Source organism: Dipodomys merriami, unplaced genomic scaffold, assembly GCF_024711535.1.
Source record: "Dipodomys merriami isolate MVZ:Mamm:240054 unplaced genomic scaffold, mDipMer1.0.p SCAF_85, whole genome shotgun sequence".
Taxonomy (NCBI): domain Eukaryota; kingdom Metazoa; phylum Chordata; class Mammalia; order Rodentia; family Heteromyidae; genus Dipodomys; species Dipodomys merriami.
The window spans coordinates 5,244,319-5,270,240 of NW_027206457.1; the positions used below are offsets into that span (position 1 = coordinate 5,244,319).

The window sequence follows — 25,922 nt, forward strand, 5'->3', positions numbered from 1 at the left end:
ATGAATTTTTGCCCATCATCCACTTTTAAGATCAAGAGTCCAGAGTCAGTTTTAGAAAAAATGAGGCAAAATAGAATAGTCTTAACAGGTGTGCAAGTGTGGACTGCATCTGTTGGAGATGGTTACAAAACCAAGCCTTCTGTTTACAAAAATATCTGGTTAGTAAAAAGTTGTCTTAATAAATTGTCCTGGGCTATTGTCTAAACAGTCTTAAAAACCAGTTGGGCCACAGCCTGCCAAACCTATGTACAGTCTGTGTAGGAATTTGCAGCCCAGCATGAGGTATGACAGTCCCTTGGAGCCACTAAGAGACCCTGCTGCTGCTGCTGCTGCACACCCTAATGGGTAAAGTTCAACGACAGCCTGACCTGGAGGAAATCTACATTGTCACCCAGACCACCTCCACCATGGTAAACGTAGACTGACCTCCTGCCTGATTCAATCACCTGAGACTGCTTCCCAGTGGAGAACTGCTTTGAGTCTGCTAAAACTAAGATCTTATGGGACATCCTTTTGGTGATATACAGTAACCCTCTCTACTCCCACAGTAGATATTGGGGGTAAGGATGCCACTGGCTTGCCTTTGGCACTTCAGGGCATAAGGACTGGAAATCCACTCTACCGTCACAGCCTACTTTGGCTCTGGTATGTTAATAACCTGCTTCCTCCCAGGTGAGTGTTAAAGATAAAGGAGAGATTTTTATCAAGGGAGGTAGTAAGAGGAATGAGACCCAGCCCTGCAGTTAGCCTTAAAATCTAGCAAGCTTCTCCACCCCAGTGGTGCCTTGAGGCTGTTCTGAGATAACTTGGTTCCACAAGCCAAAGGAAAAAATGGGCAGTTTTACATTCAAGCTGCAAAAGAAACTCAGGGGAAAAAGAGGGTAGTAAAGAAAGCCTTGGGAAAGAAATTGGGGAAAAAATTAGTCCCCTTTGGATAAGAAAGGATTTAAAAAGTAAGGATTGTCTTAAAGTGTTTGTATCAGAGTGAAAAAGGGAAGACAACAAACTCCAGAAAGTTTATGTAGCAAATGGTATGAGTGTGTCTTAAAAATGGAGCTTATGAGGGCTGGGAAGGTAGCTCAGTGGTAGAGCGCTTCCTCAGCACCACATAAGCAAAAAGAAAAAACCTGGAAGTGGCGCTGTGGCTCAAGGGGTAGAGCGCTAGCCTTGAGCTGAAGAGCTGAGGGACAGAGCCCAGGCCCAGAGTTCAGCCCCCATGACCAGACCAAAAAAAAAAAAAAAAAAATGGAGCTTATGAGTACAGCTGGTGTAAGTTATATACAGAGTGATATACAGAGTCAGGACTGGTGGAAAGAAAAAAGAAAACATGAGGGGCTTTGCAAACATCCCACTACCAACCTGGACATTGGATGGCTTTACAACCCTTTGGTCCAATAGGTAATGCCTCTGGCTGGACCCCTGATATTGTTAATTCTGATACTCACAATTGGTCATTGATTAACAGGCTAAGCAATGTTTGTAAAAGAGCAGGTTAATGCAGTCTGGGTACCAGTTCTCAGATCTCAATATCAGCCCATAGATGAAGTTAACATAGAGCTAGATATCAAGGGACCATGACTGGTCCCCTTAGTCACTAGTAGAGGGGGGAATGTGAAGCCTGAACAAAATATAAGATAGCCATTTTAGGTTTAGATTCCATCCTGTTAAGGCACTATAACTGAAACTCCAGGAACTGTATCAGCAACTCCCCTTGAGCCCAAACTCAAGGAACTATATCAGCAACTCCCCTTGAGCCCAAATTCCAGGAACAACCTTCTTTACAGTAAATTCCACTAACTACAGCTAAGTTCCAAAAGCTCCTGCAAGATAAAGACCACTTGGTCACAGCTCAGATCATCTGCTTTAGCCAATCATTTTGAAAAGCATCAGCCCCATGAACCAGCCAACCCCCAGTCCCTGGTTGGGTAAGCGGATCATCTTTTAGAATTATTTTATGAATTTCCCGTGGTATGATATGATTTGCTAAATGATGCTATGGTGTATAGAATGCCCCTGAAACCCTATAATACCCTACTGAAAGAAGGGTCTTGGCTCTCCACTCTGACCTGCTGCATTGGTGATGGTTGTGAGTCCAGGCTCTCGTGTGCTTACATCAGAATTGCCTCCTTGATGGTCTTTGGGGATCCTTATCTGGGCATAAGAAAGGACACATACACCTCCATGTTCATTGCAGCACTGTTCACAACAGCCAAGATATGGAAACAACCCAGATACTCCAATACACATAAATATATCCCCAAATTGTGGTACCTATATACAATGACATATTATGCAGCCATTAGAAAGGACAAAAGAATGGCATTCACAGGGAAATAGATGGAACTAGAACAAATCATGTTGAGAGAGGTAAGCCAAGAGTTGAGAGAAACAGAACAGTCTCCCTGATATGTGGATGTTAAATTCAAAATGCAAGGAGATATTACAAAGTAAACAGGACTCAAGAAACAAAGGACCTCTACTTAATTTGTTGTATCACTTCTAAATAACTCCATGTTGTTGACCACATATAGTGTGTGTGTGTGCACGTGTGCACATGTGGGCACATGGACATGTATCAGAGGAAAGCTAGGAGGACACAGAATCAGAGGGAAACAGGAGAAAACATACTTCAAAGGGGCCCATCAGCTGCACTGGACATTGATGAAAATGAACTAAGCAATTCAAGGGCATGGATGGGAGGGCAGGAATGAGAGGGAAACAGGGAACAGCTTACACTAAGCAAAAAGAATGTACTTATCATCCTATTTGGAAGAAATAGTTGTATGTTCAAAACTTATAGAATTCACAAACTTTAATTTGCCTTGTGAAGGTTAAAATGTGTTTGTGACTTTAAGTATTACTATACCATAATACTGTGTAATTTATGTAATCACTTAATGTGTTTTTTGTTTTGCTTTTTTTTGTTGTTGTTGTTGGTCATGGGGCTTGAACTCTGGGCCTGGGTGCTATCCATGAGCTCTTCAGCTCAAGGCGAGCGCTCTACCGCTTGAGCCACAGTGCCACATCCAGTTTTCTAGTGGTTTATTGGAGATAAGAGTCTCACAAGACTTTTCTGCCCAGGCTGGCTTTGAACCGTGATCCTCAGATCTCAGCCTCCTCAGTAGCTAGGATTACAGACATGAGCCTGGCTTTTTGTCAGTCGTGGGGCTTGAACTTTGGTCCTGGGCGCTGTCCCTCAGCTCTTCAGCTCAAGGGTAGAGCTCTATCATTTGGGCCACTGCATCACTTCCGTCTTAATCTCAATAATTATTAAAAAAAAAAAAAGACAACGGGAGCTGATGCTCAAGGTTCACACACATACAAAAAAATAAGAGCTGAGAATCAAGGTTCAAAGCCAGCCATGGCAGAAAAGTCTGTGAGAGTCTTATCACCAATTAGCCATCAAAAAGCCAAAAGTGGAATGGTGGTATCAGGCTTGAGTGATAAAGCTAAGGGACAGAGCTCAGGCTCTGAGTTTAAGCCCCAAGACTAACACACACAGGTCACCAGGAAACCAGAAACAGTCTGTAAGCAAATGGATCCAAAGGATAGGTATCTAATACAGTACCTAGTTGCTTTTGGCTCCTAAGTATGCTGCACATGCTCTTTTAAACAAACAAGGCAACATACTAACATAAATGAGTCAGCAATGTTCGCCAGGTTGTGAGAACAAGGAAAACTTCACAGAGGTAGTAGCATTTCATGAATAGCTTCATCACCTGTCATCAGATTCCCCCTCCCCCCCCCCCCCCCAGGTTTTCAGGCTGAATTTCCAAGTCCTTGACTTGGCACTGAAGCTCTCCACAACTAGGCCAGAGAGAATGTGAAGGAAGAAAGAGTATCCTGAGTGTCAAGCTTATGCTGAAGTCTCAGGTTCCAATAGATCAGAAAATGTTGTATTTCTGTAAGTGGTGCCAGGTTTGAAGGCAAGGGTACATCCTAGCACGTGATAAACACACAGTAAGCATTTTCTGGGCTAAATTACCACCTCCAGGTGCCTCATGCCATCTAGACCTCTGGTCTAATTTTAAAAGGTATGTTGATACTTGATCCAGGTGAAATGGGCTGACCTTGGTTTGAATCTGAATGCCAGGAACCAACAGTAAAAGGCAAGACCCTGGGGAAACCTAAGTATGGGCTAGTAACTAGTTTAAGAAATGGTTGGAGCTAGGCAGCTATAATCCTACTAAGAAGGTTGAGATCTGATGATCCAAGTTCGAAGCTAGGGAGAGCAGAAACGTCCACCTCCAATTAGCCAGCAAAAAGCTGTAAGTAGAGGTGAGACTCAGTGCCAGCCTTGAGCAAAAGAAACTAAGCGACAGCGCCAAGGTCCTCAGTTCAAGCCCCACCCCAGTACCGGCACATACACTCACGTTAAATTTATTAAATGTCTTATTTGTCTTAGTAAATCCTCTCAAACACCAGAGGCGTGAAGTGGGCTAAATGGGTGAAATACGCGGGTATAACGTGGTTAATGATGTCCAGGGGTGTAATGCACTACTTTGGGGATGTTGGGGGATTCTCAAAGGAACAAGTACCCACGTATCCCACGCGCGCTCGTTTCCAGCGGAACCCGACCCTCAGGTCGGCCGGCGTCCAGGTGCTGTGAAGCGCAGAGCCTCCGCGAAAGTAACACCCGCGCTCGCGGGTAACTGAGGAGGCAGCCGCCGGCCACCGCACTTCCTCAGTGCCCGCGGCGACCTCACTCGCACGGGGCCCGCCGGGTTCCGGAAGAGCGCCGGGCAGCGTTCCTCCCCATAATCCTCAGTCCCGCCTCCCGGCCCAGATACCCAGGAGAAGCGAGCATCCCGGCCGACCGCCTCGGAACCCAACCGCGGCGCCCGAGCGAGAGGGCGAGCTCTGCGCAGCGACGTCACGGCGCGTCGTGCGTCGGGTCAAAGTTCGGCCCCACCTTCCCCCCCTCGCAGTCTCCCTCGGCCTGCGCTGCCGCCGACGCCGCTTGTGTGGGCCCGGCTCCGCTCCGCCGCTTTCCTTTCCGAGCGCTGCCCGGCTGGTCGCCATGGCTAACGTGGCTGACACGAAGCTGTACGACATCCTGGGAGTCCCTCCTGGCGCCAGCGAGAACGAGCTGAAGAAGGTATTGGGTGGGGGTCGACCCGGCAGGGTGTGCGGGGCGCGGGGCCTGCGCGACCGGGACCTCCAGGCCGCGCTGTGAGGCGGCCCGCGAGCCGGCGCCGGCCGCGGTGAGCACAGGACGCCGGGTGGCGGCCGCGGCGGCGGAGGCGCCAGCAGCGCCCGAGCCTGCAATCCGGCCTCGGCTGACCTTGGGCTGCCGGCCCCGCCCGCCCGCCGATGCCTCTAATACAGCCCACTTTGCTCTCACACGGCGGAGCCCTTTCCTTCCTCCTTGGCCCAGCGAGCGCCGGAGCCGGACGCCCCCTGGCCGCGGCCACTCGCTCGGTCCTCCCCTCCCCGTGCCGAGGTCACTACCCCGGAAAAACAGGTTAGACCGAGGTGCCTGGCACTTCTCGACTTCGCGCCGCGGACTTCGGTGCCGGCTCTCGGGCGCCCCGGGGCGGCGCGGCGGGAAGGCCGGGGGCGCTCCTTCGGCGCCTCCGGGCTGATGGGGTTTGTTTCCGGGGAGCGGCGGGTCTTCGGAGCTCCTCCCTCCGCCCTCGCCCGGGAGCCGGAGGAAGTTGGGTCTGTTTGGATGCATTGTTCTATGGGCAGGTGATCTGAATGTTGGGTGCCGGCTCCGGGAATACGTCGTGGGTCCCAGCCAACACCTGAGTGTAGGCTCACAATAAACGGCCCAATTGTCATCCTTTGAGGTGGTACAGTCTTTGATCTTAGGATTTCAAAGCGTGTGAGACATTTAAGTCATCTCCCATGTAAGCATCTCCACGATCCTAGGATTGCAGATAAGGATTTCTGAGCTGGGAAAAATGAGAATGCTCTTTACGCACTGTGTCAAAAGTAAAATGGACTTCCTGTTACTCTACCGGAAATGCTCGTCTGGATTACATAATTCATGAGTTTTGTGTGTGTGTGTGTGTGTGTGTATGTATATGTATATGTATGTGAACACTTAAATGCTGTATGTGCAGACCGCCTGGTTGAGAGCGCTGCCACCCAGGCTACCATTCGCCCCAGTTAATTCCACCGTGTGCCGATAAAACCATTACTACCTAGGACCATTCAGCTTATCCCTCCCTGACTTTACAGTTAAGAGGGAAGACAGGAGCCATCATGGGTCGTGTGATTTTTAGCTTAATGATTTGGTGTCTGTAAGGCTTCATAATTTATCTGTTTGCTGGAGTTTTGGTCTTCGTCTGGTTGCTTCCTGGCAATAAAAGGCATTTGACACTAGTGAAAATTATGTTTCAGTATTTTGGATTTTTTTATAATATTGTTATATTGCTTGTATCTGGATCTTACTTGAGTATCATCTATTTTCAGCTGTGACTATTATTCTTTGTTATAACACATGAGCAAGTAAAAAACATTAGCATGGAAAATGTCAAATGATCCGGATAAATAGCTAATACTTCTGGAATATTTTAACTTTGGGACATTCCTTCTCAGAATATTGCATATTAGTTATCATGTCTTTAAACTGATGTTTGTTATAACTCTTCTTTAAAATCTTTTTTTAAAGGCATACAGAAAGTTAGCCAAAGAATACCATCCTGATAAGAATCCAAATGCTGGAGACAAAGTAAGTGATTTGAAACTTTCATTCCTGGGGTTTTAGGTATAAACTAAATTTCCCTTGAAAAAATAATTTAGGAAAAACCCATCTATGCCCACAGCCAAATTTTCATGTTAAGAATATTTTAGGTCAGGTGTTGGTCAGGCCTGTAATTCTAGCTAATAGAGAGATTTAAGATCTAAGGATTGTTGTTTAAAGCCAACTGGGCAGGGAAGTTCATGAGACTGTTACCTCCAGTTAACAACCATAAAAGCCAAAAGTGGAGCCATGGTTCAAGTGGTAGAGCTCTAGCCTTGAGCAAAAAAGCTCAGGGACAGCCTCTAGGCACTGAATTGAATTCAAGCTTCAAGCCCTGGGACCCCCACAGCCACTCCCCATCTTCCCCCCCCCCCACACACACATTTTAGTTTTGGCTTACGTGATAGAGCATTTGCCTAGCAAGTGTAGAGCCCTGAGTTTAAGCTCCAATGAAACTAAAAGAACATTTTAGTTTTGTAATAGAAATATTAACATTTTGAGCACTCATATTTAGTAACTAGGACCAAAATCAAAGCAAAGGTAACTTGAAGCGTTTATTAATATTAAGTGGTCTTCTACTTGAAAATCCAATTGTTTTCATTTTTTACTTTTTCTTTATAGTTTAAAGAAATAAGCTTTGCTTATGAAGTATTATCTAATCCAGAGAAGCGAGAGTTGTATGACAGATATGGAGAACAAGGTCTTCGGGAAGGTAGTGGCGGAGGTGGTGGCATGGATGATATTTTCTCTCACATTTTTGGTGGAGGATTGTTTGGCTTCATGGGCAATCAGAGTAGAAGTCGAAATGGCAGAAGAAGAGGAGAGGACATGATGCATCCACTGAAGTAAATACCTTTTTTGTGTGTTTATAAAAAATATTAAGTTCCTTTTTCAAATGGTAATACTCAGGAAAATTGTCACAGAATGTTCTTGGGGGGGAATGAATCTTCCTGTTTTCATTATACACAATTTTATTGTAGATTTTGTAATTGCATGTTTGTATTTTGCTTTAGATCATAAAAAATGGCTATTTACTGAATAGGAAGATGGTCTCTTAGGCTACTGAGGGTTGCTTTGGTTTGTTTTATATGCACCTACATCAGTTGTATAAAAGGGCTTTCATTGGAACATTTCCAAAAATGCATACAACCTCCCTAGTCAAATTCACCTACTCTGTCATCCTCTCTTACCCCTCCCCAAGTTACTTTTTATTTACAAACAAAGTTAGTGATTGCCTAGTATGAGTACATGCTAAAGTCATTTACTGCTTGTTCTTCAGTGTGAACTCTTAAAATGGTTTCTGTGGAGCTTACTGGCTTTCAGCCTGGCATTAACCTGCCAGCATAAGAATGGTATTGACCTTGATCTTACACTAGGAATCAGCTCACAGCTCTCTATAATATGAAAATAGCGATTACACTTTGCAAAATTTGAGAAATCTTCTTTAACTGATAGTTTTTGACAGATTAATAATGGTTTTACTAGCAAATATGAGAGACTGAATTTAGCTCAAGTGATTAAAATATTTCATTTCTTTAAAAAAAAATTTCATGTGGAGTGCAGTAGCTTGCACCTATAATTCTAACTATTCAGGGGGCTGAGATTTGAATATAGCAGTTTGAAGCCTGTTCAGGCAGGAAAGTCCTTGAGAATCACACTTCCAATAAACTACTCAAAAAGCTGAAAGTGGAGCTGTGGCTCAAGTGTGAGAGTGCTTCTCTTTAACAAAAAACTTAGGAACAGTGCCTAGACTCTGAGTTCAAGCCCTAAGACTGGCACACAAAAATTCATTAAGTTTTAAAAAGTCTGTATGTGCTGGGTGCTGGTGGCTAGCACATATAATCCTAGCTACTTGCGGTTGAGGAAAATCATGTAACTGTTGTGAGGTTTCAACCCAGGGCCTGGGCACTGTCCCTGAGCTTTTTGCTCAAGGAGAGTGCTCTACCACATTGACCCCACACAGCTCCACTTACGATTTTCTGTTTGTTAATTGGAGAGAAGAGTCTCTTGGACTATCCTCAGGATGGCTTTAGATTGTGATCCTAAGATATCTCAGGATTACAGGTGTGAGCCACTGGTGCCTGGCTCATCAGTTCAAGGCCCAGGACTGGCATAAAAAAAATTTGTGAAGCCGTGTACCGGTGGCTCACGCCTGTTATCCTAGCTACTCAGGAGGCTGAGATCTGAGGTTTGTGGTTCAAAGCCAGCCTGGGCAGGAAAGTCCATAAAACTTATTCAGTAAACCACCAGAAAACTGGAAGTGGCGCTATTGCTTAAGTGGTAGAGCTCTAGCCTTGAGCTGAAGGACAGTGCCCATGCCCAGAGTTCAAGCCCCATAACCGACAAAAAAAAAAAAAAAATTAAAGAAAAAAATTCCATGTATAATTCAAATTATAATCTTGTTGCAGTTCTTATTTTTAAAAAAGCCCTCAGAAGCATTATTTGAATGCCATTTCAAGAGCAATGTATATGTTCTATTTTAAAAGATTTCATAGTATACAGTAAAAATGATTTTTTGCATGAATTAAAATTGTCTTTCTGTTATGAACATTCTCTTGGGGGTGGCTTCAAACTATTTCATTTTATGAAGTACTGCTGTGTAAATCATCAATAAGGTCTTGGCAGTGTTTGTTTAAGTAGTTATATAAAGGAGTTACTAGTCAACAAATCAGTTTATAAATATACTGCATCTTGATTGATACTAATCCTTACTGACTTGGAGGGAGGTAGTAATGTTTTTGTGTGTGTGTGTCTGCTGGTCCTGGAGCTTGAACTCAAGGCTTGAGTGCTGATCCTGAGCTTCAAAGCTAGTGATCTAACACTTTAACTACAGCTCACTTCTGGCTTTTTGGTGGTTAATTGGAGATAAGAGTCACATGAACTTTCCTGCCCAGGCAGCTTCAAACAATGATTCTCAGATCTCAGCTCCTAAGTAACTAGGATTATGGGTGTGAGCCACTGGCACTTGACATCTTTATACTTTTGTCTCTTTAACAGATTATCAGGCATATATCAGTATTTGGGGTCTGATTAACGTATGTCTTGTAAAGGGATTGTATATTGAAGAGTGCCAGTTGAAACAAAATTAACTGCAGTAAAAGGTCACTAGGTTTATGTGTGTGTGCGCGCGTGTGTGCGCGCGCGTGCGCACACATGCACACATGTGTCAGTACCAAGGCTTGAACTCAGAATTTCCTCTGCATGCTGGCTTTGAATCACTATCCTCAGATCTCAGCCTCCTGAGTAGCTAGGATTACAGGCATAAACCACCAACACTGGCAGAGTTTTAGATTTTTTTTTAAATTAGTTTGGAAGTTGTCCCTGTAATTGACATATGAATAAAAATAAATTTGAAGTTTACTACTTTATACAATTCATGTACAAAAATGTACATCAAGTGTATTTAACTTGATACTTTGGAAAATGAAATTCCTTTTTATGCAACCTTTGGGGTCATTGGCCCCTTTGAAAACTTAGTTTAAAAAAGTTGCTCAAGCATAGTGTTGGTTATATTTCAGAGAGTTCTTCAAATCTAAAACTTGGAAAGTCTCAACTCTTTTCCTCCCTCCCTTCCTCCCCCCCCCTCTTTTTTTCTTCCTTCCTTCCTTCCTTCCTTTCTTTCTTTCTTTCTTTCTTTCTTTCTTTCTTTCTTTCTTTCTTTCTTTCTTTCTTCCTCTTTCCTTTCTTTCCTTTCTTTCCTTTCTTTCTTTGTCAGTCTCAGGGGCTGAACTCTGGGCCTGGATGCTGTCCCTCAGCTCTTCAGCTCAAGGCTAGCGCCTTATCACTTGAGCCACAGTACCACTTCCAGCTTTTTTCTGCTTATGTGGTGCTGAGGAATCAAACCCAGGGCCTCACGCATAGGAGACATGCACTCTACCCCTGAACCACCTTCCCAGCACCTAGAAACATTTTCTTTCTGTCACAATGTAGCTGAGGCAACTTTTTTTGGGGGGGGGGGCATAATATTAAGTTGTACTTTCAGCCTTTCTAATTATCTTGCAGTACAGCTGATTTTAAGTCATGCTTAAAGGATCTTGGACAAATTAATATATTAGTGCCTCAGTTTAATTGTATAAAGTGGGGATAACAATTGTGATTAGAATTAGATTGAGATAGGAGTTAGTTAGGTTGTTGCCTGAGGTTAGAAAAAGTGATGTTGGGGGCTGGGAAGGTGGTTCAGTGGTAGAGTGTTTGCCTCGCATGCATGAGGCCCTGGGTTCAATTCCTTAGCACCACATAAGCAGAAAAAGCCTGAAGTGGCGCTGTGGCTCAAGTGATAGAGCATTTGCCTTGAGCTGAAGAGCTGAGGAACAGCGCCCAGGCCCAGAGTTCAGGCCCCAGGACCACCGCCATCACCATCACCACCACCACCACCACCGCAGAAAAAGATGCTGTATAGTTATCAGCTCTTTGAAAAATTATGTCACAACAGATGTGTTGTACACTGTTTTTGAACATAATACATGTTGTCCATGGTCATAGAATTGTTCTTAAATTCTGAGTTACAGATATAAGACCTTGGTCGGTTGGATTGGTTTAAATCAAGTCTTTCCTGAATTACTTCTTTTAAAAAGTTACAGTGGAAGGCTGGGAAGGTGGCTCAGTGGTAGAGCGCTTGCCTTGCATGCATGAGGCCCAGGGTTCGATTCTTCAGCACCACATAAGCAAAAAGAAAAAAGCCGGAAGTGGTGCTGTGGCTCAAGTGATAGAGGGCTAGCCTTGAGCTGAAGAGCTGAGGGAGAGTGCCCAGGCCCAGAGTTCAGGCCCCATGACTGGACCCCCTCCCCCCCCAAAAAAGTTACAGTAGAATTTGATGTATCAGCTGATTTTATTATATATTAAGAAATTGGTGGGCAAAATTAGTTTGAACCTGATTTTTTTCCTTCTTAGAGTATCTTTAGAAGATCTGTATAATGGCAAGACAACCAAACTACAACTTAGCAAGAATGTACTCTGTAGTGCATGCAGTGGGTAAGTGTGCATTTTGTTTGTTTATGAATGGGGTATTGAAAATCTATATCTGGTAAAAATTTTCATAATTTAAAACTCACTACACAACAACACTTTTTGATTCCACTGTTAATTTAAAAATTAGATGATTGAAAATTGAAAATGAAAGTGAAATGCACAATTTTCTTTGTTAAAATTGAACATGAAAGTGAAATGCACAATTTTCTTTGTAAAGACTGGTTGGAATTGTTTGTGGGCAAAAATATGATTTATAAAATTGCTTGCTTTAGTCAAGGTGGGAAGTCTGGAGCTGTTCAGAAGTGTAGTGCTTGTCGGGGTCGAGGTGTGCGCATCATGATCCGACAGTTGGCTCCAGGAATGGTACAACAGATGCAGTCTGTGTGCTCTGATTGTAATGGAGAAGGTATGTCTGTGGTTTTATATTGGAATGGGTTAGGAATGCAAAAGCTAGACTACAATCTTCCTTTTGCTAATTGTATTTATATTCATCATTTATATTCAGTGGGATTCTAAAAGTATAAGAATATTCGATGTATTGGTCTAGTGTATACAGTTAAACAGTAAGTTGTGTTGTATATAGTGAAAAGTTGTGTCTTTAATTATTTTAGCTATACAATATATTTCATTGTAACATTTCTTGTCAGATACACAATATATTCCAATCTCATATCTCTTGTTGCCTTCCTTTCCTCCTTCCTTCCCTTGTGCTGGTATTAGGCTTGAACTCAGGACCTCCAGCTTTCATACAATTCTGTTATGGCTGATGCTCTACCATTTGAATCACACCTGCAGTTCTAGCTTTTTTGCTGATGAATTAGAGATGAGAGACTCTCATGTCTGGGCTGGCTTTGGACCACAGTCCTCAGATCTCAGCCTCCTGAGTAGCTTGGATTATAGATGGGAGCCACTGGTGCCCAGCAGTATCTTCTTTTTTGAGTTTGACTTACCTTGCTCAATATTACACCTCCAATTCCGTTCGTTTCTCTGCAAGTAATATTTGAATATATTTTATTATATATATTTTTAAATCTTTTAAATTTGTTTTTGGGCATATCTTGGGCTGATTACCTCATTTGGCTAGTGTTGGGGATTGAACTCAGTGCCTGGCTCACGCTCAGCATGCACTGTATCTCTTATCTGAATCCCTATTCCTGCATGAGTTTTTAGTCAAGTTAATTTCAAGGAGATGGATGAGATGGTTATCCATCCCTTTGTTATTTGTTTTTTTTGTTTGTGCTTATTCTGGGATTAGAACTCATGGCCTGGGCCCTGTCCCTTTTTCACTCAAGGCTAGCACTTTGCCATGAGCCACAGCTCTAGCTTTTTTGCTGGTTAATTGGAGATAAGAGTCTTTATTATCTTTTTTTTTTTGGCAATTGTGAGGCTTGAACTCAGAGCTTGGGTATGGTCCCTGAGCTCTTTTGCTCAAGGCAAGAGCCACAGCTCCACTTTTGGTGTTCTGGTGGTTAATTAGAGATGAGATTCTCACAACTTTTCTTGCCTGTGCTGGCTTTGAACTGTGATCCTCAGATCTCAGCATCCTGCATAGCTAGGATTATAGGCATGAGCCACTAGCACCCAGTCCACGTGTCTTTTAAAAGATTGTATTTGATAACTAATGAGATACTAATAGTGTTTAGCTATTCTAATTAGTGTAAACATGGTTAGCTTTTGGAATTAAGCTGTTCTCACAGAAGTAAATGTTTTAGACTTACTAGACCAAGTAGTTTGTGTCCATCTACTTACCTCTGTTCTCCACAAGACAGTATGTAAACAAAAGGGTATGGCTGTTTTATTTTATTTATGTTTTTTGCTGACTTTAAAATATTCTTTAAAAAATTAGTTGTTTTTTATACAGCTATACAAAGTTCTTAACGTTTCTTTGGCAATGGAATATAATGGAATTTTACAACAATATAAAAAAGTTACCTTTGCCTAAGAAACAGTATTCTGTGTATACATAGTTGACTGACAAAATTCTCTACCATCCAGCACCCTAATTAATCGACGAAATAAGGTACCTCATTATAGAATTTCCCGAACGACAGACAGACAGACACACACACACACACACACGCGCACACACGCATGCACACACACACGCACGCACGCACGCACGCACACAACCCTTCGGTGGCTCCAAACACAGTATCATGGCCCTGTCTTCAGGCAGCTCGCAATAATTGCCAAATACAATTCAGTGATAAGAAAAATCTTTTCAGTGATGAAAAACAAACAAAAACTTGTAAATCCCACTGAAGTACAGCTTTAGTTTAACTATACATAAAAAGTTCCTTAACATTTTCCTGTTTCAAATATATTTAACGCTCATTTTTTTAAAAAGATGAGCTGCCCGCTATGTTTTAAAATATAGCTTTATCAAAATAAATGTATTTCCCAATTTGGCCTGTGGAATATTTCTGGAACACTATTATCCACCAGGTTTTTCTTGTGTGTTTTGTGGGTTTTCTTATTTGTTGTTGTTTGACAAGTGTTAGGAAGGAACCTAACCTAAGGATTGTTACATGCTGGACAAGCCCTGTGCCCCTGCCTACATACCCCAGCCCTGGTAGAATTTTTTTATGTGATAATGGAATTGTTTATCTGCAGTTGCTCTGTGCAATGGCCACTAGTCACTTGGAGAACTTGAAATGTGGCTTGAAGAGGAGTTGGGGTATATATATAACTTAGTGGTAGAGCACTTAAACGGTATACTCAAGAACCTGAGTTGGATCTTCAGCACTGCAGAAAAAGAAGAGAAGTGGCTGGTTTGTCTCAGGGATTCAGTTTTTAATTTTCATTATCTCTCACACTGCAGAGCCACATTTCCAGCCTCATTTTCTGAAGCTAGATATTTTACGAGGCAAGAGTTTTAAGAGTTGGAAGCCCAACTGACTTAAATTTTAGTCTTTAGTATTTCTATTAAATCATGCATTAGGAAACCGTGTTGATTTTCCACCTTACACTATGTACAATTTCAGTTTTGCTTCATATTATAATGATTCAGAAGAACATAGAGAAAAGGCTGTGTTGTCCTGAAGTAGAGATAGTACCAGTTAAACTAAGACATTTCTGAGAAATTCTTAGTAGCAGTATAAGTAAATAAAAGGAAGAGCCAGAGCCAAGCACTAGTGGCTCACACTTGTAATCCTAGCTACTTGGAAGGCTGAGATCTGAAGATAGGAATTTGAAGCCAGTTTGGGCAGGAAAGTTTGTGAGATTCTTCCCTTGAGTTAAGCACCAAAACAGCCCAAAGTGGAGCTGTAGCTCAAGTGGTAGAATGCTAGCAAGAAAGCTCAGTCCCTGAGTGCAAGCCCCAGGACTGGCACCAAAAAAAGTAAGATCCAGAGTTGGGAGGTAGAGCATAGTAGTGGAGTGTGTGCTTTCCATACTCAAAACCTTGGGTTTTATCCTCTGATCCAATGAAGAAAAAAGAAAAATGTAGTAAGCAGTCTTTAATCTGAAATAAACCTTACTAACAACTATACAGTTTAGTAATGAGCCACAAAGAATATTTAGAATTAGAACTGAAAGTAAACTTTTTCTGAAGAAGCGTTTGTAGAAGCTCTAGCATTTGACTTCACAAATGTTTGGTCGTTTTAGGTTTTGTTTTTAACTTTCAGAATAAGATTCGAAGAAAGAATGTGTTGAAAAGCATAGTACTTGGAAATAGTGTGTAGCTGGATCCTCTAGGAAATGTATTTAACAAGATTAAGGACATTATCAAGACATACTTAAAGAGTGCAACACATAGTACTTTTGCTGGAAGTTTATGTCTAATGCTCTATCTTTGCAGGAGAGGTAATTAATGAAAAAGACCGCTGTAAAAAGTGTGAAGGGAAGAAAGTGATTAAAGAAGTGAAGATTCTTGAAGTCCATGTAGACAAAGGCATGAAACATGGACAAAGGATTACCTTCACTGGGGAAGCAGATCAGGCCCCAGGAGTGGAACCAGGAGACATTGTTCTTTTGCTACAAGAGAAAGAACATGAGGTAACTTCGTTTCTTTTATTTATTTATTTATTTAGTCTATTGTGGGTTGAACTCAGGGCTTGCTGCTGTCCCTGAGCTCTTTTGTTCAATGCTAGCAATCTACCACTTGGAGCCATAGAGCCACTTCTGGATTTCTGGTGGTTAATTGGAGATAAGACTCATGGACTTTTCTGCTTCAGCTGGCTTTGAACTGCAATCTTCAGATCTTAGCCTCCTGAGTAGCTAGAATTACAGGTGTGAGCCATCTGTACCTGGCAATTTTTTTTTTTCCTGATGGGACTAGGGTTTGAACTCAGGGCTTTTTTGCTTGATAGGCAGGCACTCTGCCACTTGTGCCACACCCCCAGTTGCATTTTATTTTAATCTGAATTTGGACTTGCTTTTATGGAATAGATCTATTTGGGTACCCTGGAATAACACTGAGTATAAATGAACTTCTTAAGGACTTCAGATTCACTTCACTCAGCACAGCTTAACACAAGAACTGACTTGTGTAAGACCAACAAGGGGTGGCTGGAGGAGTGGCACAATGACAGAGTGTTTGCCTAGTAAGCACAATACCCTGGTTAAAACCCTGTATCAACCAAAAACAAAAAGAAGAGTTCCTCTGAAAATTTGCATTTTACTTGGTAGACAGGTGCTGGGGTTGAACAAACATTTTGCCTCCAAACCCACACCGGTATTTTTAATTTCCTTTAATTTATTTTGTGCCGGTCCTGGGGCTTGAGTTCTCAGCCTGGGCACTCTCCCTGAGGTTTGTGCTCAAGGCCAGTCCTCTACTACCTAAACCACAGCTTCTTCTTGCTTTTTGGTAATTAATTTGAGATATAAGTTTCATGAACTTTGCTATCCAGCCTGGCTTTGGACTGTGATCCTCAGATCTCAGCCTTCTAAATAGGTAGGATTATAGTGAGCCACAGGTAGTTGGCTTGTTTTTGTCTTTTTATTCTTTCACTTGTTTTACAAATAGAGAATCTCAGTCCTCCTTGCTCTGCTTCACAAGTAGCAGGGATTACAGACATGGACCTCCACACCTGGCCTGCGTTTACATTTTGAAAATAAATTTAAAAGATGGTTAACCTTTTAAAATTTTTTCCCAATTTGATGCATTTAGTTTTAAAGATCAAAAAAGCTGGGCATTGGTGACTCACTCCTATAATCCCAGCTAGTTTGGAGGCTGAGATCTGGGAATCTGTTAGAAGCCAACATGGGCAGAGAAGGTCTGTGAGTCTCTTATTTCCAGCTAACTACCTAAAAAACTGTAGCTCAAGTAGTAGTGTTCTAGCCTTGAACAAAAAGCTCAGGGATAGGGCCCAGGACCTGAGTTCAAGCTTAGGATCTGTACCACCCCCACCCCATCCCCCCAAAAAAGGAAAGAAAAGAAAAGAAAGTTTAAGTCCCTCAAGACAGAGCATATTGTGGAACAGATTATGAGAAAGTGATTGCATTCACTCACAAGATTGTGACTATTCAATGTTCAGGGACCTGAGCTCAAGCTTAGGATCTGTACCACCAACACCCACCCCACCCCACAAAAAAGGAAAGAAAAGAAAGTTTAAATCCCTTCAAGACAGAGCATATTGTGGGGCAGATTATGAAAATTTGATTGTATTAACTCACAAGATTGTGACTAGGATTCAGTACACTAGTCACATTTTATCCTTTAGAATTCTGACTCAGGATCGTACAATTGAAAGATTTGCCTGCCACCGCACCCCCCCCCCCATACATTCTTTTTTGAGGGAGTGATAATGGGCATTAACGTTGGCTTTACAGTTACTGGATGAGGAGTCAACAACACCTGCTTTTCTTTTGATTTAGTTTTGAGGTAAAGTCTAATATTCTTGTCTTGTACTATCATGCATGAGCTGAGATCCTTCTATTTATGCTTCCTATATAACTGAGATGACAGGTATGTAGCACTATACCCAGTTATTTGTTGGAAGATTTTAGTAACTTTTTGCCTGGTTTGCTCTCATCTTGAGTCTCTCAGTCTTCACCTCCCAAGTAGCTAGGATTATAGATATGAGCCTCTTTTATTTTGTGCATAACACCATACAACCATACAAAACATGAGAGGTAGACAGCCAAAAATTTAGTTTTTATTTTTTTTAACATTCTGGTGTCAGACCTGGGGCTTTAACTCAGGACCTAGGTGGTGTCCCTGAACTTTTTTGATCAGGGTTAGTGTTCTACCATTTGAGCTTCACTTGCTGCTTTTAGCTGGTTAATTGGAGTTAAAAAGTTTTTCAGACTTTCCTTCCCAGACTGGCTTTGAACTGTGATGCTTAGATCTCAGCCTCCTAAGCAGCTAGGATTATAGGCATAAGCCATCAGGGCCTGGCCAAAAATTGAATTTTTTCATCAGCTTGGGTATAGATAATGGTACAGACAACACCAGAGTAGTTTTATTAACAGTGCAGCAGCTTGAGAATCATGAGGAAGCTAAGAAAGAGCACTTTTTCTTGGATTTTTTTTTTTTTCAGTCGGGAATGTTAACTGATGGTGAAACCTTTTTCTGCCCTAACTTGTCCTTAACATGTAATTAGGATTTACAGGCAAAAGACTTAAGTTCTTCCATTTATTACCTTTGGTGTCTCTGGGCTTTTGCTTACTGGAGATAGTCTATCTGTTTCAGCAGGAGTATTGGAAAATTACATGAGACCATGAATGAATGAAGTTACTCTCATCAAAGCAGGAGGCATTTGGAAGTTACTTTAAATAGTTGGGATCAGTAAAATTGCACGAAATTGCTAACCAACATCAGAATGTAGCTAATTGACTGTGGGTTAGAAAGTAAAAGATGGTAAAGGTTAGAAAAGAAACTGTAGTTTTTTCTGGTTTCATTATGACTAGTAAAGTTAAATCTGAGGCAAAGATAAGATTTAAGTATTTTAGTTAACATGTTAGTGAAATGAGTCCCTTCCCATAGTTTAGTCTACTCCTTCCTTTCTCCATAGCTTAGCCCCCTTCCTAGGCAACACCAGTCCCATGTAGTAATGGCAATAAATAATAAACTTCTAGCCCCCTTTACCTTGGGATGGTATTTCTCTGGAGCAGCTACCATCATATAAGGCAACAAGAGCCCCTTAGAGTGACTTTCTGGTCTCGGCAGTTACAGGACCCCTTATCTACTAGTCTGCCATGATGAAGCCCCTGGCCCACATGTCCACACTAGGGTCTCTGCTCCTAGCCCCTCCTAAATCCCCTAGATTATATAGGTCATCCCAGACAATAGCTAGTGCTTCTTCTCACTTCTCCCTTGTGAGAAGGAGTCTTGCCAGCCCCCTTTCCCTACAATAAACCTTTCTTTGTTCTCTGTACCTGGATGTCTGTGTGGTTCTCTGGCAAAGTCTAATTAATCTTTTTTTAAGCTAACAACATACCTCTGAAAATGAGTTATGTACAGAAAACTAGAATAGTTCAGACTAGAACATGGAACTACTTGTTTTGTTCAAGAAAAACTTTGGTTTTTGGCTAAGCCCCCCCATTCCCAACACTGCTAAAGGAATTGAACCCATGATAACATGGGGATAGATTAAGAAACACACTAGCATTTTAAGTTATTTTCTCTATTTGAATTTTTAGCATCAACTTGTCAAATCTTCCTACCTCAACCAAAATACAGATTACCCAGATACTTTTAACTGAAATCACTTCAAATCAAACTCTCCTATATGGTACTCCTTCCTGCCCCTACATATAGCTTCAACCAAAGACTGATGAATGATGATTCTTGGAATATTGTTAGCATTTTGCTGTATATCAGCATGTATTATATTACAACTTAACAGCATTGAAAAGTTTTCCTTAAGACTTACTGATTTCATTGTGAGGAATGTACATAGATAGTATACACTTATTGATTCTCAAACCTTAGTATTATATTGCAGTTCCCCTGGAGGTCTTTTTAAAACTAGTTTGCTAGGCTCCACCTCCATTGTTTCTGGCAGAACGTGGAATAGGGGTCAAGAGTATGTACTTGCTATTCAAGCTATTACCCATGACTACACTTGAGAATCATTGCTTATGATTATAGTTTTGTTTATATCATAGGTTAATTTAGGGGGGAAGTATATTTTTCAGATTCTAACAAACCAGCCAAGACTGCTTATTTTTGTGGCTTTGTTGATTCTGGGTTTTTTTTGTTTGTTTGGTTGGTTGGTTTTGGTGTTACTGGGGTATAGAACTGAGAGCCTCCCTCCCTGCCCCTTTTTTTTTTGTTGGCAATGGGGCTTGAACTCCAGGCAGGGATGCTGTCCCTGAACTCTTTGGTTTAAGGCTAGTACTCTAACACTTTGAGCTATAGCTCCACATCTGGTATTCTGGGGGTTAACTGAGGATAGTGTCTCATGAACTTTCCTACCCAGACTGGCTTTCAACCAGGATCTTCAAATATCAGCCTTCACATTATCTAGGATTACAGGTGTGAGCCACCAGTGCCTGGCTCTAAGGGTCATCTTGTGTTTGCTAGGCACATGCTATACCAATTGTGCCTTGCCTTAGCCTTTTGACTTTTTTCAGGTAGTGTCTAACCTTCTTTGCCAGGCCAGCCTACTCCCACAGTGGAGATGTGCCTGGCCCAAGATTCTTCTTTAGAACCAATGTTAACCAGTTTCCTGCCCCCACACCTGGTTATTTTTCTGTCTGGGAATTGTGGAATCCGTAACCTGACTTAAATTGAGCAGTGAAGGAGACATGTTCTCAACTTTTAGGTCTTGGGAAATAAGAATAGGTTACTATAGAGGAGGAATATGCATGTCTTTTGTGTATGGGTAGTGACTTTCTGGTAATTCTGGTGCCTCCTTTTCAATTCTGTGGTTCTAGTTGTAGCATAGCAATTTGTCAACTGTCGTGGCACTGGGAAGTAATGTGTCCTTTAGCATGCTGTGGGGATTATAATGAGGTGTTACAGAATTTTCTGGCAGTCACTTTGGCATCTGTCCTAGATCCAACAGGTTTCACCTGCATTGAGACATCTGGCTTGTAGGCCTCTTTGTCCTTAAGCAAGATGAAGCTGGGCACCAGTGGCTTATAATAATCATACTTGTAATAGTAACTATGCAGGAGGTTGACATCTGAGGAAAGGCCATGAGACTCCTTATCTCCAATTAAGCATATCCCCTCCCCCCTTAAAAGAAAAAACTCGAAGTGGAGCTGTGGCTCAAGTGGTAGAGCACAAGTGTTAAGCAAAACAGAAAAACAGGATAGCTCCCAGGCCCTAAAAGTACCAGGACCAGCACAAAAAAAAAAAGATGAAGCTTGGCACTGGTGTCTCACTCCTGTAATGCTAGGTACTCAGGATCTCAGTTCAAAGCCAGCCTGGGCAGGAAAGTCCATGAAGCTTTTATCTCCAACTAACCACCAAACAGCTAGAAGTAGAGCTGTGGCTTACATACAAAAATAAAAATAGGTCAGGAACAGTGCCCAGGCCCTGAGTTTAAGCCTCAGAACTGGCAACAAAAAAGATAAGGGGATAAGAATTCTGCTAGGTCACTTATGCAGTAAGTATACTAAGTAGTAGCAGATATTTACATTGAAAACCCAGGTGACCTTGCTGGGTGCTAGTGGCTCTTAGGCTGAGATCTAAGGATTTCAATTCAAAGCCAGTTGGAGCAGGAAAGTCCATGAAACTCTAAACCACCATTTTGGTTAGAGAGCTGTGACTCAAGTGGTAATATGTCAGCCTTGAGTGAAAAAGCTAAAGGAAGTTCCCAGACGCTGAGTTTAAGCCCTAGTCAGTTCACATACATACATCACATACACACACATACACAACATACTATGTGACCTTCTACCACAGTTTTGTTTTTTGGGTGCTGGTCCTTAGGCTTGAACTCAGGGCCAGGTTACTGTTTCTGAGCTTCTTTTGCTCTCTACTTGAGCCACAGTTCCACTTCCAGTCTTTGGTAATTAGTTAGACATTGGCTTTTGAACCAAGACCCTCAGATTCCAGCCTCTTGAAGTAGCTAGGATTGATTAGGTAATCCTATGTAGATATAGGCTACCGGCACCTGGTTATAACTGAACTTGGTGTGTGTGTGTTAGTAGTGGGACTTGAATTCAGGGCCTTGGGCACTATCCCTTAGCTTTTTCTGCTCACAGCTGTTTCTGGCTATTAGTGGTTAATTAAAGATAAGATTCTCTTGGACTTTTCTATGACCCTCAGATCTCAATCTCTTGAGAAGCTAGGATTTACAGGCTTGAGCCACTAGTTTTCAGTTTGGCTGAATTTTTTAGTATTGACCATCCTTTGTTAGTATCGTGTCTGGGAATACTCCAGGTTGACCTGTTTGGTTTTCTATGTAGGCCATAGGTTTTTCAGCCCAGGGACATAATTAGAAAATGGGCCAATATTGCAAAGTAAACCTGTTGTTAGTTTTTGGTGCCTCAGCTTTGTTCTCTTCCTAGTGTTTTTTAAATTCCAGAGCCACCTTCATAGAAGCTTATATCATTCTGCTTAGGATAGTGACACTTGTCCTTGGTGTTGAATGGTAGAATTAAGATTTTGAAATTGACTGAAAGATGTACAACAGGTTAATTTCTTGAAAGTAAGTGTGTGTATTTTGTCTTAGGTGTTCCAGAGAGATGGGAATGACTTGCACATGACATATAAGATAGGACTTGTTGAAGCTTTATGTGGCTTTCAGTTCACATTTAAGCACCTTGATGCACGTCAGATTGTGGTGAGATACCCTCCCGGCAAAGTAATTGAACCGGGTAAGTCTTAACTTTTGTTTGGTATAGGATTCTCTATACTATAACTTTTAGGTTTTATATTCCTTTCAGAGGAATATTATTGAACTCATTTCTTGGGTAAGATTTTTACCTTTTTCCTTTTCATAGGATGTGTTCGTGTAGTTCGAGGTGAAGGAATGCCTCAGTATCGTAATCCCTTTGAAAAAGGTGATCTTTACATAAAATTTGATGTGCAGTTTCCTGAAAACAACTGGATCAACCCAGACAAGCTTTCTGTAAGTAGTTTTTTGTTTTGTTTTGTTTTCAGTTTAAGCAACTAGAACATTTGTGTTCTTGTTTGAGACAGTGTCTTCCTATTTAGCCCAGGCTGGTGTTGGATTTAGATTCAGGTGCTAAGCAACTTGAACCTCTTCATTAAAGTGTATTGTTTCTTCAATATTTTCAATTTAGTTTAAGTGCTAAGATTAGATCCCATAATTTGAGTTTTTAGTTTTTTGAGACAGACTGGATTTCTAGTCTAGGATAGTCTTGAATTGAAAATCCTCCTGCTGGGCCTCCCAAATTCTGAGATTATATGTATAGGCAACCAGGAGATGAATTTTACCTTTTTGTCTGTCTGTGAGTACTAGTTCTTGACTTGAACTCAAGAGTTTTGTGCTTGGGTGCTTATTTAGTCACAGCTAACACTCTGCCACTTGAGCCATGCCTTAGGTCTGTATTTTGCTAATTAATTGGAGATAGAGTTTCACAGCTTTTCTGCCCAGGCTAGCTTGGATTCTAATCCTTCAGTAGCTAGGATTACAGGTATAAACCACAGGCACCCAGGTACTTTTAAAACATTTGTATTAACTGATGGATTTGCCTGGTTATTATGAAAATGCAGACTGCTAATGTAAATGTTCATGGGGCTAACCAAAGAAATTGTAAGTGGTGGTTGGGATTCTTGGGAATCCCTGGAGAGCAAATCCCTTACTTAAAAGGGAAGAAACCTCTCCCTTACTTAAAAGGGAAGAAACCTCCCTCCTGCCCCCCCAATACTCTGTATTAGAGATTCAGGAGGGCATGTCTGCAGTGAAAATTTCCAGGTTTTCCCTCCCTCCCCTTCTCCCTTTCTTTCTTTCTCTTTCTCTCTTTCTTTCTCTCTTCCTTTCTCTCTTCCTTTTCCTTTCTCTTTCTCTTTCTTTCTGTCTCTCTTTCTGTCTCTGTTTCTTTCTTTCTTTCTTTCTCGTTCTTTCTTTCTCTCTTTCTTTCTCTCTCTCTCTCTCTTTCTCTTTCTCTCTTTCTTTCTCTCTTTCTTTCTCTCTTTCTTTCTCTCTTTCTTTCTCTCTTTCTTTCTCTCTTTCTTTCTCTCTTTCTTTCTCTCTTTCTTTCTCTCTTTCTTTCTCTCTTTCTTTCTCTCTTTCTCTCTTTCTTTCTCTCTTTCTTTCTCTCTTTCTTTCTCTCTTTCTTTCTCTCTTTCTTTCTTTCTTTCTTTCTCTTTCTTTTTCTTTCTTTCCTAAAAAGATATGCAGGTTTGGCCTATGGGTGATCAGTTTGTGATTTCTGACTAGAAGTGCAAGGACCAGTCACTTTTTTGTTTGGGCTCTCAAACATACCTGGATTGTATCAAAAGGGAAGTGGATGATAATGCTGTAGCTAACAGTCATTTTGTCTGTTTCTGTGAAGGAATTAGAAGATCTTTTGCCATCTAGGCCAGAAGTTCCTAATGTAATTGGAGAAACAGAGGAAGTAGAGCTTCAGGAATTTGATAGCACTCGAGGCTCGGGAAGTGGTCAGCGCCGTGAAGCCTATAATGATAGCTCTGATGAAGAAAGCAGCAGCCATCATGGACCTGGAGTGCAGTGTGCCCATCAGTAAACTCTGCAAACATTTGCACAGGTGGATTTTCTTTCCACATTTGTCTGATTTGTTCTCAGTAATCCAGCTATTGGAGTGTCTGATCAATCCAGATGAACTGATGGACATCTGTTGGTCTATGTGTAACTTTTAAATTGGTATAGTATCTACAGAGTGTATAATTTAAACTAACCACAAAGCTTTACATCTTCATTTCGACTGTTCTTTAGCAGAATAAAGCACTTGAAAGGAAACAAGACTCCCTTTCACACATGGGTTATAAGTTTCAGTCCTGGTATCTATGCTTGATTTTTATCAGTTTTGTGTAGATTTTATGTTTCATACTTTAAATTCAAATCCCACATTGTAAAGTTTGTACAATTCGTCCTGAAGCTTTGTGTTTGGCTGCACCTGCATAAGCTGCTACAAATAGAATAAAGAATTTCATAGCCTGTGTCTATCATTTAGATGCATGGAAAAAATGGGCCTTGCACACAATGGGTTTGGAGCTGACTGGGAACAATGGGAAGAAATTACATTAGTGGTGGTTGTAAATTTTTTTTAACCATCTTGTGAAAGGTTTCAGTAAATAATAAAAAGCAGTTGGTGTAAATTATTCTGTGTCACATTTCTAGAAGGAAGAATATTTTGAAGTGTAGAATGTATCATTAAACTGAAGAATGTATCTTTAGTTGTGTTATTAAACAGCCCTTAAGAAACCCATTGACCTGAAGCTTATGTTCAGGCACCTGCCCATTTTGTAGGTTTTAAAAGATGCTAGAAACAGGCTTTATTGACTTCAGTTGATGCTTGATAGGGTCAAGGATATCATCTTAAGTTATGATTCAGAACTTTGGGGCTAGCCCAGGTCTGCATCTCTCGTATGCCTCTTTTTAAAAATAAAGCAAATCAGTAGTAGAACCATGTTTGCATAGAACCTGTCAACATGCTGTTTTCATTAAATGTTAAGTTTAAAAAGCTCTGTCTCCATTAAATTGAATATTTAAAGTTGGGGGGGACATTTTGATTTAAAAAAATAATGTTTTATAGAATAGGCTCAGGCTGGTATGAGGAATAAATCAGGTAAAACTATGAAAGGTTGTTCCTCATCCTTCCATCTTACTACCTTTTTATTCCTGAAGTAGATCATTTTAGAACTTATTACTTGAGGGAAAAGGGGCATAAGATACCCTTTACATGTGTAAAGGCACAAATGTGGAAAACTGAAAACTCGTTTTAAAACTTATGCCATCTCTGAGCCTCAATACATTACTGTTAATTTCTAAGTCTGTTAGAACCTAATTAACAGAAGATGTACTGACTTAATCAAGACCTGTGAGGTTTAAATTATTGCCCTTATCCACTCTACCTCCATTGTACAAAAACTTCTGCAACAAGCCTGGGCAAGAGTGAACAGCATAATACTTTTGTATCCAAGGTTATCTCCCCACAGCACTTTAAGCAGTAAGCAATGCAGTGGCAATATAAACTGTAGCCTTTCCAATAAAGGTTTATGAAACAGTTGTTCAGTGAAGTGTTTCTTTCAGTTCTCAGGTTTTGTTTTTTTTTTCTTTTTAACTACCCAAGTTCTTTGTTGTAACCTTAGCAAAAAAATATGTTTGGAAGAAAGGGAGACCCTATTAGTTGCATTTACTTTCCTCAATCTATCTGTTGTGCACCTGTCAAAAAAGTAAGTGTATATAGCCATTTTTTAAACTTTTGCGGTATAACT

General features: G+C 41.3%; 1 protein-coding gene across 1 annotated transcript; it reads left to right on the forward strand.

Annotated features, from left to right (window-relative positions):
* Positions 1–4,904: 4,904 nt before the first annotated feature.
* On the forward strand, positions 4,905–25,714 carry Dnaja2 (DnaJ heat shock protein family (Hsp40) member A2). Its single transcript, XM_070011910.1, has 9 exons — positions 4,905–5,098; positions 6,620–6,679; positions 7,313–7,536; positions 11,582–11,662; positions 11,932–12,065; positions 15,459–15,655; positions 22,231–22,375; positions 22,502–22,629; positions 24,020–25,714. The coding sequence occupies exons 1-9, from the start codon at positions 5,021–5,023 to the stop codon at positions 24,209–24,211; spliced, it is 1,239 nt and encodes a 412-aa protein (XP_069868011.1). The 5' UTR covers positions 4,905–5,020; the 3' UTR covers positions 24,212–25,714.
* The last annotated feature ends 208 nt before the right edge of the window (positions 25,715–25,922 follow it).

Excerpts from the sequence above, each read along its gene's own strand:
- Dnaja2 (XM_070011910.1), top strand. The coding sequence starts at position 5,021 with ATGGCTAACGTGGCTGACACGAAGCTGTACGACATCCTGGGAGTCCCT. Across the intron at positions 7,537-11,581 it reads GACATGATGCATCCACTGAA|AGTATCTTTAGAAGATCTGT; the intron begins GTAAATACCTTT and ends TTTCCTTCTTAG. Across the intron at positions 22,630-24,019 it reads TCAACCCAGACAAGCTTTCT|GAATTAGAAGATCTTTTGCC; the intron begins GTAAGTAGTTTT and ends GTTTCTGTGAAG.